This window comes from Apteryx mantelli, chromosome 3 (genome assembly GCF_036417845.1).
Source record: "Apteryx mantelli isolate bAptMan1 chromosome 3, bAptMan1.hap1, whole genome shotgun sequence".
Classification (NCBI taxonomy): domain Eukaryota; kingdom Metazoa; phylum Chordata; class Aves; order Apterygiformes; family Apterygidae; genus Apteryx; species Apteryx mantelli.
Window position 1 is genome coordinate 45,776,151 of NC_089980.1, and position 14,426 is coordinate 45,790,576.

The 14,426-nt window shown below is 36.9% G+C and overlaps 1 protein-coding gene and 1 long non-coding RNA gene across 6 annotated transcripts in view; one reads left to right on the top strand and one right to left on the bottom strand.

Annotated features, from left to right (window-relative positions):
• Positions 1 to 14,426, top strand: part of LOC106485477 (uncharacterized) — a 49,941-nt gene that overhangs the window by 31,040 nt on the left and 4,475 nt on the right. For 2 of the 3 annotated variants that reach the window (XR_001292720.2, XR_001292723.2), the window contains one exon: positions 5,207 to 5,317. The exons of the other annotated variant lie outside the window; for it this stretch is intronic. This is a non-coding gene — a long non-coding RNA (uncharacterized lncRNA). The remainder of the gene's footprint in view (positions 1 to 5,206; positions 5,318 to 14,426) is intronic. 3 annotated transcript variants of the gene reach the window in all.
• The window catches only part of BIRC6 (baculoviral IAP repeat containing 6), a 200,987-nt gene continuing 187,102 nt past the window's right edge, over positions 542 to 14,426 (bottom strand). For all 3 annotated transcript variants that reach the window (XM_067293270.1, XM_067293269.1, XM_067293268.1), the window contains exons 72-74: positions 6,404 to 6,592; positions 2,483 to 2,617; positions 542 to 1,410 (exon numbers count right to left, since the gene is read on the bottom strand). In XM_067293270.1, coding sequence (XP_067149371.1) covers positions 1,231 to 1,410; positions 2,483 to 2,617; positions 6,404 to 6,592 — 504 coding nt within the window. In that variant the 3' untranslated portion in view covers positions 542 to 1,230. The remainder of the gene's footprint in view (positions 1,411 to 2,482; positions 2,618 to 6,403; positions 6,593 to 14,426) is intronic.

Here is a 14,426-nt window from a genome sequence, read left to right on the forward strand (position 1 = left end):
TCAGTTGGTGCCATTTTTAATGATTAGAAATAATACATTATAAAACAAAAAGTGAAAAATTTCCAGCGTGATACTTACTTATAAACAAAGAACAAATAGAAAACAAAAAGATTTTGTTTTTTTTGGCCTGATTTATAATATTAATAATACAATAGATCATTAGTCTGAGGTAATACCAGTATTAACTTTTTAGTCCTTCAAGGACTACTTAAAATTAAGAACAGTGATAGTAATGCATGTTGTGTTAAAAGCGAGACTTGATTATTAAGTCAACCCAGTCCCTTACCCTTTTTAGTTATGTATCTATCTGTGGCTGCAAGTATAAATTGGAAATAAATCTATACAGTAGGAACTACAGAACATTAGAGTCCTGCATGGCACATCATTAGCCCCTGTCACTACTTAAAGTACAGTGGATTATGTAAAAATCAGACATTTCAATAGAAAAAAGACTTTGTTCCAGAATAGCCCTTTAAAAAAATTTGAAATACTGTTAGTTTGCATAAAATAGCTAAACAAAAGATGAATTCAGAAGTCCAAATTTTGGCATGAGGTAAAACCATGTGCATTTATTTCATCTGCATTTTAGAATTACTAAGCATAAAATTAAATACGTTGACTGTAATTAATTCAGTCATACAAGTGCAAGTCTTCAGCTATAACGTATTTTATGGCAGTTTATTTAAAAAATGTACCAGTAAATCATAAAAGAGGAATCATGTCCATTTAACTTTTATTGAAGTATACAGGAGGTTTTCTTTAGAATCAAATATGAGCATGAATATATGGCCAAACGTAAAATCTATCAAATTCAGTGAAAATTTTCTGACTTTAAATAGGAGCTGTAAGAATGACCAATATATATTCTTTGTTACAACCGCCCTCACTCTACAAGTAAAAAAAAAAAAAATAATAAAATAAACATTCAGTAAACATTCTTTCCTAAGGTAGTTTCCCTTATATATCAGTGATTTATCCATTTCTTGTATACATAACTTTTTAAACATACCAATCAGTGGTTCTCACAATTGAAAAATAAAAGCACAAAAAAGTTTACACTCTTGTACAGGTAAATAAAAGATCATTTTGAATTAAACTGTATATCCTTAAGGGCATAGTATAGTTTCAATTTCATTACCTATTACATAATTAGCTTCTTACATACAAATATTGACATATTTGGCTTGTGCTTCAAAGCCTTTGCGTCTAGAAAGTCCATGTCAATGCAGCTCATAACTTGAAATCACTGGGGATATCTTTACTGCTGCTGGGTTTAACCTGGTCGTGCAACATAGTCTCTTCTGAACTTGTCGTGGCACTGCATTTTTCTGTGGAGTCATCAGTATCTGGATCCAATCCTTCAGGACAGGGAAGTTTTAGGAGCTCTTCCCGCAGTTGAGCTGTATGACGCTGAATATGTAAAAAGAAGTCAGTGTTGAAGACAATAGTTAAAAATTACTTTTCACAATATTAGAGAAAATAAGGCAAAAAATTGAAGTAAAAAAGATTTAAATAGACTATTTCAATGACTGGATAAGCTTCTCCCATAGTCCTCTGTATTTTAGGATTGGTAGTTTGGAGTAATTAGCAGCTGCTACTGGGAACAAATGAAAGGTAGTAAACAGAATGGCAACAAAGTAGTGTATCAGTATAAATGTTATGCTATATGTCTTGCAGTTGAGTCATATCTGTGTTCCGCAATCAGAGCAGAAGCTGGCTTGGACAAGGTAGGTCAGACAGAACTTAAAGGTACATGGTCTTGATGAGACCTGTTACAGAGACAGATGTATGGAGATTTATATACTGATCATTGTAACTAATGGTAACTCCGTTTTGAAGTCCAGTCACTTTGAAAGAATGCAAGTCCAGCAATAGGAAAAAAAAAAAAAAGGGAGACTTAAAAAAATTTGCTTCCCAAGAACAAAATTCCACTTTTAATTACACGAAAAATAGGTAATAGAGGTCTGTCGTCTGTATGGACACAAAATACACAAATGATAGTACTTGGCCTAGGAGGGAAGAAAGCATTACAATTGTTGTATCTGTGTTGATAAAAGTTTTTCAAATGCAGAGTAAAGCTAATTGTAATGGGCCACAGTTTTCTAACAACTTCTCCATTCAAACAGCTTATTTTCTGGCATGGAATTGAGCTCTACTTGTAATGAAGGTTGGGTGTAGTACAGTTTTATCAAGAAAACCCCCCAACTCTTTGAGGGGAAAAGATAAGCTCTTAAGTATTTGTGGAAAAAACAGGCAGGGAAGGAACTACTTAAAAGAAAATCTTACTTGTAGAAAAAAAATACTGAAAAAGTGGCCTTCGCATACACTTGATCTCTTAGCAGTTGTGAAACCTTCATTTGTTTAGATGTTTTAAAGTTGCTGGGGTTTATTATTATAAAATTCAGCTGCTGAGCAATTTCTCTGTAATTTTGTCATCTCTGGATTACATTATTGAGCATAAAAGTATAAAAGCAAGTCTCACCTTAAGAGCTGCGGCATGATGGGACATAGTCCTGCCTACCCGTTTGTCACTGCTGTACTGCTGTATGTCTGCTATCCACTCCTCACATTGAGCCATGATCTCCACTCTTTTCAAGTAAAAATGTTTGTGGATAACCTATATGAAAATATTCAGAATGAAAGAACTGCACATTCATTGTTTTCTAAGAACCATATACTAAATAATACAAAATCTTCAAGTTCTAACCTAGTCATAGAAGTCTAATTGGATACAAGGAAAAAAATCATTATGAGGGTAATTCAGCATTGGAACAGGCTGCATGAAAAAGCTGTGGTGCTTCTGTCCTTGGAGGTTTGCAAGACCCAAGTGGAAAAGCCCTGAGTAACATGGTCTGAATTCAGTGCTAACCCTGCTCTGAGCAGGAGGTTGGCCTAGATGACCTCCCAAGGTCCCTTCCAACCTATGTGAATCTATGATTTTGCGAGTCTGCCACTTCAGCGTTCACTTGTGCTATCTGGGTGAAGGGTAAATGAGTGCCAGAAATATAGTATCTCACCAGGCAAAAGAAACAGTGATAGCAGAGGATTAGACAAATTCCAGTTGAAAGATGATTTTACTATGCAGGATGATCTTACAGTGATCTTACTCTGTATCTTACTATGCACACTTCTGTTCACATAGGGGCAGGGTTACACAGATACAACATAAAGGATTTCACTGTTGGTTTCACAGCCCTGTTTTATTACGGAAGCAGAGGTAGGAAGCATAAGCACCAGGTCTTCTTCCGTCACTAACCACTTGCTGCCTGAACAAAAGAATAGATAAGCAGAAACCCTGTCAACTGTATGAGCATAGAAACATAACATGCTTTTGCATAGAGAAAAAAAAAAATCACCAGCTGGTGTGGAAGGGGTACAACTGCAGTTACATCCCCTGTGCAGATATAGTACACTAGAATTCCCAGACAATAGCATTTGAGCTGGCCCCAGTTTCAGTGGGAATCAGTATTTAATCACATACTAGTTTTGGTATTTCTGTACAGATTTGAGTTAAAAAAACAAAACAAAAAAAATCCTCACACAAAAGTTGTGAAACTCTACTTAGTCTTGAACAGATGTCTAAAACTCTGCCTGGTGAAAGAAACATAAAATTAAAGACTTTTTATTGAGCACAGACAGTTCTTGGCAATATTGCAACATAACTGACAAAATCATCTCTCTCTCTAGAGGTTAGAGACTTTAGCTATCTGCCTAAAGAAAAACTGCATATTGAAAGCATAATAGACTTCAACTCTGGATGCATTCCTTGTATTCACAATAAAACTTGGGAGACTGCCCAAAGACAACTGACTGGCAGTAAGATCTCCTGAGTCTACTTGTCATTTAAGACTCTGAAGAGAAGACAGCTCAGACTTGTGAAGAAAAAAGATGTTATAAGCAGAAGGATGTAAATACTTTCTTAGACCTAAGTTCCAGGGTGCCTTTACTTTTGTATTATTGAAGGATCATCCAATTGTTAAGGCTCCTAACCTAACTCCATGAAAACCCTAGAGACCTTCCCAACAAGCTAGCCTCTCAGAGAAGTGCTTGGATAATTTACTTAAGAGCCACATTTTTTGCCTTGATGGCAACACTGCATGGCAATCCAGCATTCTTCCAAAATACAGCTATTACATTAGAGAAAAATGTAACTGTTCATGATTTTTTAGAAGCAAACACTGAAGTATAACATCTTGAATAGTACAGATTGGGCTAGTTATTGAATGCGCCAATAGCCTTAATTACATTAAAGATTACCCTTGAAAAATTTTAATGCTGAAAGTAATGTTGTATGTCTGATAAAGATGACTAGAGGGACCAGTGAAATATCCTTCATGGTAAAGAAAAAACTGTGCACTGTATTTTTGTGCATGAGATTAGTGTTGTCTTTATAATCAATATTAGTCTGGAAATGAGTTATAGTATTTTAGTGGAAGTGGGCAGAAATGTGAAATTTGGTGAAAATTGTATTTATTTATTTATTTTTGGTGTGTGGTTTAACTTAACTCAGTCCTAGCTACGAATATCTCTTGTAGGTAGCAGTTTTAATTGTTTTCAACATCTGCCTTTTGGTAACAATGTGCTATGCATAAGTCATCTGTTCTCAGGGAATGACTTTTTCCATTGGAACAAAACCATTTGGATATACCTTATTACTTTACTTTCCTGAAGAGAGGAAGGATGTCAGGTTACAAAATGCCTGCTTTATAGAAATGGTAAAAAAGCCAAGCTGCAGAGTAAGCATGTAAAAGTGCTGAGATGCTTTGGAAGGAAAGGGCAAAGCCAGTGAACTGGAACTCATTTATTTATCAAGTACTGTAATATCGCATATCCTTCATTTCTGTCTATCTGAAGAGAAAGATTGAATGTTACTGTCAGGGAGCTCACCATCTTCTGATATCTTCATTTAATTAAAAATAGTTCTAATTTGAGAACTCTCTTAGCAAGAGTGAAATTGTTACATTTAGCTAGAAAAAAAGGATTTGTTAGCAGAGGTTATTTGACTAAGTGTCATGACATTATCTATATCAGGATCTTTAACTTACTGAGTAAAGCATTTCAGAGTTAGTTTAGAAGACCAACAATGGATTTCTTCTTTAATTCAAAACACCAGAGTATACAGCACATCCTTTTCCACCTGCACCTGGATATGAATATTTAACTCCTGTCATGCAGGTTAAGCGTCTGATGATTTCTTCTTCCATAGGCACTCCATCATTTTAATGGGAAAAGCTTTTTGCATTCCAAAGGATGTTTTTACGGACAGCAAGGAAGGGATGTGCACCTACCCTCTCACTCACATGCCACACCGAACAATGTGAGTAACCCTAAAACAACCTACATTTTGGCAACATTTTAATATACAAACAATTGGAAGCTAAGAGATAGTTCTACCCCTCATTTAGAAGTGGTAGGTCTTTCAGTAGTTCAGAAGAAAACCTGTTTTCCCAAATAGTTGCTGGTAGTACCATGAGACGACTCATGTTTGACCAACCATTTTGCATTTATATTCACACAAATTCTCTTACTTAATGCATCTTCCAATCTTTTCTCCTTAAATCTTTAGCCATGTAAGTTCAAGACCCAGACAATTGGACCTGCTTTGAGAAAGGGATTAGACCAGATGACATTGAGAAGTCCCTGCCAACCTAAATTATTCTACACGTTTTAGTTTCTTTTCAAAAATGTAGAAAATTAAGCAATTTGATTTCTCTCAAATTTTTTTTTTTTTTTTAGGCAGTATGAAAGTATGAAGGTTAGTATTGTTTTATCAGCATCAAGATAGTTGTTTTCTAAAGAAACAGATTTCTAGCTTAGCACAGATGCACTATGGATTTTTTCATGAATAATGTGCAGGCTGGAATTTGTTTTAAAATACTTTTTCAAAGTTGCATTATTGTGGTCTATTCAAAGTGTTTCCTAAGACTTGCTTCAAATTCATGTTTCTTTGAGATGTAGTTTATTGTTAGCCAGTTAACAAACACTAAGTGCGCGTTTTTAGGGCTGATCAACACTTTTCACATAGAGTAGAAGAACCACTTGGCATTTAAGAGTTAGCCAAGTATATGAACCATATTTTGTCCGACTGTGCACCAAGGCTCCTTATGGGTCAGTCCCAATCTGCATACATTCCCCTTTCCTGCTAAAGCAGCTATGAAGTTACATACATTCTTATTCACTTAAATCTCAAGAGTCAATTGCCTCAGGGAATAAATAAGAGAACAGAAGAGACATCTCATGCACAATACAGCGTTTCCAAATATTTGAATTACTCTCAACACTCAAACTAATAAAGATTCTTCAGGGTTTGTGTTAAAATGCAACTGGAAAAGGAATGTATTATGAAACTTTTTTAAGATCAGTTCTCCTTACTATTCCGGCATAGTAGTTTCACAGAACATACCTCCTTAAAACATGGCGATGGATTTCTGATTTGTTCAAGCATTGCCCACTTGACTGTTGCCTGCCGTATATTTCCATCATATTCTCTGGAGCTCTGGGTACCACTCGGAGTACCTCTTGATCGTTCATAACCTGGTTCATTAAAATATGGTTCTGCTACTAATATTAGCGATTGGACAGACACTAACACCTGTTAAAAAGAAAAAAAATAAACATTAACAGTGCTACTTGCTTGTTTTTACAAATATACATAATTTTGCTTATATTATATGCAAAAACATTTCTACAGCAAAGTGCTGTAATTTGTAATACATAAAACTTGACAGACTAGTTGCAAGTAGGGAATGTTCATTCTTTCAACCTGAAACCATTACTACATGTTAAAAACATAAGCAAGTCATACAACTGTAAATTTAATTCAAATAGAAAAAAACCAAACCCCAAATAAATGGTAAGTTAAAAATACAAATATAAGTAAAAAAAAAAATGTTTAAAGGAACAGATGTCTGATTGCTCTCTTTTGTGAAAAAAAAATATATTTGCCAAGTTCTCAGTCAACAATTCTCAAACTTCCTGGGGTAAACTTAGTAACTCTTCTGAATTAGATGAGAAAGAAATAAGGGAGGTGGCTGCTCACTCTATGAGCTTAACTACTGAAACTAATCTCAGGATACAAGCTTTCCCATTTTTCTTTCAAATGCATTCAATTACTTTAGGTATGTTTAAGCTGTTTAGCTTCAGATTTTACATGTAACACTTTCAGAGTGTTATATGGTATTAAAACAAAAACTCAGTATTTTTCTCAAGTTAGAAAAAATGTTTTCATTACTATAATCAACAAAGCATCATACAGTAATAAAGAAATGATATATTAAAATTGTGAAGGGAAAAGTAAGGCATATGTGGGAATAGATACTTCAGTATATACAAGGCATTTAACTGTATGTCCTAGTAATCCTAATATAAAACAAAGAATTACATAGATATATAAGATAGATATATTAGGAATCCAAATGTACACGTATTGCATATTTGTGATTTAATGGCTTGCCTCCTCATTTTTCCAGTGTTAGAATGTTTGGCCCTGTCAACTTTTTTTGTACCTAATCAGTTATGTTACATCTAAAAACCATGTTGCTATACAGGTAGAAAGCCACCAGTAATTTTTTTTTTTTTTTTTTAATGAAGGAGGGATTTTTCTTATGGACTTCGGACCAAATCCAGCAAGAACTTTAAACATTACAATTCAGTGTCACAAACCTAGTTCCGTAACTGTAAAGAATTCAAAAAAGGTGATTTGAACACGTAAATTCCTCAGACACTGAGGAATTGAAGATATGCTACATGTCTAAGAATGGTATTTCCAGCACTTCGCATAATGAGGTGTCACTCTTACAGTTGATAAAAACGTCAGGGCAATTGTGTCTTACTCTCCTCCCAACCTAGGTGCAACTAAAAGCTTGGAGCCACCTTCTAATTTAGGAGCCCAGTTTGTGGATTTGGGTACAGATGACAACAGTCTTTCTTCTGCTTGGAACGTGGAGAACAGAGTTTACATCAGATAGCTATCGTGTCAGTGACAACTAAAGACGTTGATTCTTCCATATGGCAGTGCCCTGACAACCAGACAGTCATGCTCTTTGCTTAGGAACGGCTTTCTGTTGGAGTCTCTCTTGTGGCAATGCCAGCATAAAAGGGCTCCAGCTTTCCCTGCTCTCTGCCCTGTTTACTCCCTTCATAGACACAATGCCAAAGCAGTAAGTCATTTCAGAGCAACAGCCCAAGAATCAGTTGAATGATCTAGGTTAACCTCAGTCCCACCATCAGCTCACACAATCACATCCTTACTCCTTTTGGTGCCATGATACTTTTTACTTGTAGCTGTACAATGCTTTGCTTTAACTATAGCACTGAAGGGTGATCTAGCCCAGCTAGTCTATATCCTGCTGGAAAGGGCATGTGCTTGTTGCAGTGGGAAATGTGAATCAGAATCCCCCTTTGGATTGAAAAGGAAAATTGAACAAGTTTTTCTATTTCTTAGGTAAGTACTCTAACCAGCAGCTGTTATATGGTTTAGCGTGCACCATCACAACATTGTCTCCCTTGCCCACCATACAGTTGACTGAAAGTAGCCATGGCTCTTTTGCGTTACGCTTGGTGCTGTTGGTGTGCCTCACAAATCAGGTCCCAGCAAGAAAATGATCACTTACGAAACTAAAATGGCAGAAGATTAATGCACACATGCTAAGCCAAGTTAGCGTACTACAAGATACCTGAAGAGTTTTGGTGATCTGTGGCCTTTTCAGGGGCCCAGAAGTAACTGGGTCTGGCTTTTTAGAATGTTATATTTTAGGTATTAAAAAAAAGAAAAGCTATGGCAGAGAAATTGGCTACTAAGCAGCACTGTACTTTCTTGGCCTTAATAAATAGTCGTTATTCTGAATTATAATTTTAATGAACTAAAAGTTCTAATCTGATTTTCCAGCTTCATTTGGGTCAAAAAAATTAATTGCTAAAGCAATTTGAGTGATCTGACAATAGTTTAGTGTTCGAGCCAGAAAAAACATGTACTGCTTAATTCTTTCCAAGCAATTTATATAGTCCTACAGCTGTTTTCCATTTAATAGCTACAAAGTGTTTTTCTCCCAATGTGTAGGGAACTTTTTCCAATGGCTTTTTTACTATCTTCAAAATGAAACCCTAAAAAAACTTTGAAGTTACAAACCTGAATGCTATGTGAGATTTCTAACAATCAAATCTAACATTTTATAATCCTTGCCCTCCCCCCCACCTTATGCAAATATTACCTGCAATTGTGCAGATTAGGGTAAGGCCTGCCTGAAGTAAAACTAACATTAATCCAAGTAAAAGGAGTTTAGTGAAAATAAGGTTTCCCATATCGATGCCTTTCTACATTAATTTTACAGCTACAGTTCAGAATTTCAGTTTCTCTGGATTAAATAGTTCAATCCTGGGAAAGTTTCACTTTGTAGTTCCTCACTATGCAAGGGACTACAGCCCAGATCTCCAAACCAGACATTTTTCACTGTAGGGAGGGTGGACTTAATCTCCAAGGATGGAAACACCACAATCTCTCTTGGGCACCAGTCCTAGTGTTTGATGACCCTCATAATGAAAAAGCTTTTCCTAATGAACTTATCAAAATTTTCTGTGTCCCAACTTGTGTCAATTGGCACTCTTCCTGTTGCTGTGTACCTCCAAGAGGAATCTGGCTCCATCTTCTCTATACCTTTTCCCCTCAGGTACTGAAGACAGCAGTAAGATCTTCTCTTGGCCATTGGTCCAGCCAGTTTTCCACCCATCTTATAATCCACACCTCACAAATCCGTATCTCCTTGTCTACAAGGATACTAAGGGAGACTGCATCAGAGGCCTTCCTGAAGTCAAGATAACCAACATCCACTGCTCGCCCTTTGCACACAGAGCCAGTCAACTCATTGTAGAAGGCAGGCAGGTTGGCCAGGCACTATTTGCCCTGGTAAATCCATTTTGGCTGTTCTGTCACCTTGTCCTTCATGTGCTTGGAAATAGCTTCCAGGAAGATTTGCCCCATAATTTTCCTAGAGACTCAGATAAGGCTGGCCAGTCTGCAGCTCCACAGATCCTCCTTCTTGCCCTTGAAGATGGGTGTGAGATTTGCCAGTCATCAGGAAGGTCCCCTGATCATCATGATCTTTCAAAGATGATAGTGGCTTTGCAGTAACATTGGCTAGCTCGCTCAGGGCCCTTAGATGCCTCACAACTGGTTCCATGGACTTATGGGTCCAGTCAGCCTAAATTCTTCTTACTTTTTTCCTCTACTGTGGGCGATTCCTCATTCTCACAGACTTTCCTACTAGTCACTCAGAGATATGGGAGAGCAAACCTTACCACTAAAGAGCGAGTCAAAGACCTCTGCCTTTTACATGCCCTTTGTCACTAAGTTCCCTGCCCCATTAAGCAGCAGGACCACATTTTCCTTAGCTGCCAGCATACCTACAAAAAGCCCTTCTTGTTCCTCTTTATATCCCTTGCCACTTTCAACACTAGCTAAGTTTTGGGTTTCTTCATTTCTCCCCTGCATGCCTCAGCAATGTATTCACATTCCTTCCTGGTAGCCCATCCCCTCTTCCACCTTCTGTGTACTTTCTTTTTGCAGTTGAGGTCAGACAGGAGTTCCTTGTTTATCCATGCTGGCTTTCTGCTACTCTTGCTTGACTTCCCCACACTGGAATGAAACATTCTTATACTTCTAGGAGATTGATCAACCAGTTCTCCAGGGCCATTTTGCCATTCAGGACAGTCTCCCATGGGATCCTGCCAAGCTGAAAGCTGTTCTGAAGCCCAGGGTTGCAATTCTACTATGCCAAAATGGAAATCGTACAGTCTTTTTGGATCTCAAACAGAAAAACTACCCTGTGCTATGAAATAATTGAGAAATTCAGGAAATGCCATAGGAACCCAAACAAGCCATTGCAAACTTCAGGTTTATTTAATCTATGTGCTTATTTCTCAATACATTTCTGTGATGTAAAGCTGAAAATTACAAAGACTATTTAGTCAATTATCATAACTAACATGTCCCAGTAAATTCTCGGTTAATTTAACACTAACTGTAATTGAAGATGCTATAGTTACACTTTACCTCTCTTCAGCTTTATTCATATACTTATCTTACTTGCAGGCTTTGGAAGAGTACTTTTACAGTTCTCACAAGTATACTTCACCTTCTTATCTGTCACAGTGTGGAGGCTGCTTTGTCATCACCACAAATACCTTGTGATACATACATTACATGAGCTCCAGGAGGTGATGGCATCTTCCAGTGTGTTTTTTGTTTTGTTTTTTTTTTTTAAATCCAAGCAAGTGCAGGAATGAGCTGCATACACACATAGCCACGCTTCAAGTCAAGATGGATAGGAATACTGGTTGGAAAGAGCGCTTTGAAGAACCTGGCCACTCTACAGAGTTTCTTTTACCAGAAGGGACAATTACATTCAGATTCTTTGTGGCTCCTAGTGTTCATGGCTATCTAATCATCTTGACAGCAAATAAAATAAGCTTTCAGAGCCACAAAATACCACTCAACTCTAGAGGACAACCTGGGCTACAGCTCACCATATATGATCTCCAGATTTGATTACAAAAATTCATATACGTAAGAAAGCCATGCACCAAAGTGAGGACTGACTAAAATGCATCTTTTTCACTGAACAGTTTTGAGCATCTCAAAGCCAGTCCTTCAGTCTGTATTGACTCTCCACAGGCCACACAGTCCAACTTCAGTGTATCTATCCCAAGAACTCCAAAACCTTTATGAAATCAAACCTGGCTATTCACAGTTCAGCAAACACTTTAAGCTAGTGTAAGACAGCACTGCCCTCCTTCCCCAACTCTGAAGCCATTTCTGTCACTCCCCAAGGAGCCTCCTTCCTTTTTGTAACAGCACAAGGATCTGTCATTAAAAAGAGAGAATTTATCAAGTAAAGAATTGTCTCTAAGCTGGCTCTAGTTGTAGACCAAGGAACCAAGAGGTAAGAAATGGGGATGAGCACTAAGTTAGTTACTGTCAGAATTGATGACAAACCTGATTTCTTTGAATTCACTATGCAATTTTGCAAAGTACTTGTAGAGCTGTCCTAATTCAAGAGCCATTTCAAGCATCTCAGTTAAGACTATTTTGAAGTATACAGAATATTTGCAGAATTTTCAGAACATTTCTACTTTTCTGAAACATGCTTTATAATAAGAATTTGTTGGTCAGTCTATTAAGAAAGCAACCCTGGGTTTAAAATCAAATACTTGTAACAAAAATAATTTATTAGGTGACTGAGAAGGTAATTTGCATTGAACGCATTCTGAAGCTGTTATGTCTGTGAAAACCCTCTTAACTGGCACTATCTTTTGCACTCATTTTCAAATGCTAACTAGATGGCCCTATGGAAAACTATGCTACCCAGCAACACTGAAATTAGAGAGCTCCTCTCCCCCAAACTTTATTTTTTATTAGAAGTTATTAGTTAAAGCATCAAAACTTAAACCTATTTGCAAGGCTACTTTTCACACACTGTACTGCTATCTCACTGTAGCTACAAGCCACTCTTCTTTATTAGAGCATTCAGTCACAGCAGCCTTTAAAAACCATTTTTATGAACAACTCAGAATGCCTTTATTATACTGAAAATTATTGCAAAATGATACAACAGGCTGAAAACCCAAGCGTGCAGAAAATATATTAAATGACTGAAAGTAGCTAGCTGACTTTGTGTATATTTGCAAAACGGAAATACCACCCCGATTTTTCCTTTGTAAGAAAAATCCACTGGCTTCTTAGGAAAAAATTAAGTCAGATAAAGCCAAAGATCTAGATTTCTTCGTGTAATGAATAGTCACTTCACGTGACAGCTAAGTCAACCAAATGACTAGGTGCTGTTTGAAAGGATAACATGCTAATCCTCACCTACCTTTTTCTTGTTACTAACATGGTATTGTCCCTATAAAGACACAAATGGCCAAAAATTAACATTACATAACAATTTCAAGATTTTAAGTTACCTGAAGTGGCTCATCACACGTCAAAAAGGCAGAAAATGTGGCACTATCCAAGCAATTAAATCAGTTTGTTCAATAGTTACACAGATCTTGCCCACAGAATCTTAGCTGGCACAAAAATTCCCATCATATTAAAGAGGCTGATAACAGCAAATCTTATAAATAATAATTGGGAACCTCTTTCTTCTAGTGTGGAAATCTCTTGTTCTAGTAACCTATACAGGGAAACCTTGAAGTACCTCTTAAACATTCTTCCCTGCAATCAAAAGCTCATTCTTAAGGATCAAGGAAGTTAATACTCCAATTTAGAGAAACTAACCTGTAAAACTTGGCATTAGGGAACAGTTCACAACTATGGGAAGAGAAAGTGAAAAAAGCATTTTGAATAACAACTTTTTTATCACCGATAACAGGTCTGATCTGCAAGAAAAGACTGCTGTTTCACCTAAGTACCTTGCAAGAACTTAATGAGCAAACTTTTGAAGTTTTAAAGTACTGCTACTGCGACTATGGCATTAAACAATTTCCAGTGCAATGAGGCTGGAAAGTGGTTCAGTGAGGTCAGAGACACTTGAATGTGTTCGTAGTACTTGAATGTGTTTGTAGTACCTGAATGTGTTCCTCACAATCATCCTCACTGCAGGCTTCAGAACTGCTTTGTTAGCATTGGCTTTATTAAAACTGTTGTTTACAAAAGCAAGATCTTAACACAGCTGAACAGGATTTCTGTGAAACTAAGCTCCTTTAGCCCTACATATCAACAGAAACTCTATGATAACATAAACCTATATAAGGCTTTCTCTTCTACGGCAGTGCACCCCCCGAGTTAGAAACCTACAACTGCCAGAGAATGCCAAAATCACTTGCAACACAGGATGGCTGTCTTAAATAACTTCATGTTTTGTTACATTTCAGTACAACTGTAAACAGCAGTATATGCTCAGACTAATAACTACATAAAAATGGTCTGCACAATTACTTAAAAACTCCTTATTCTGTATAAGCAAGAACTAGAGGGACATTTAACTGTCAGTCATGAAAATTCTACTCTTGAAGTTTTGTAACAGCAATGAGAGTGAGTGTGCATGCGTGTACCCAAATGCAAGAGTGTGAGAGAGCGAACGTGTTGTTCTGAGCTGATTTCATGTTAACACTGCCTCCAAATCTGCGCAATTGTTGGATCATCTTACAACATGCATTTACCATACAGAATGTAAGTATACGTGTTTATTGGATCAGTGTATAGTCTTAGACATTTTGGCCCATACAAGGAAAACACTTTAATGAAAGTATTAAGAAGAAAACGGAGCAACTTCTTGCATTCAAGTCAAGATTCCCATCTGTGCTGAGCCTCATTTGGGATAAATGTCCACATTTACAAAAGCACAGAAGTATAGAAATATGCACCATGCTCCCAGCTTCCCTTACAAATTTAAGCTGGGTGCTCTGACACCTTGAAAAACAAACATCTA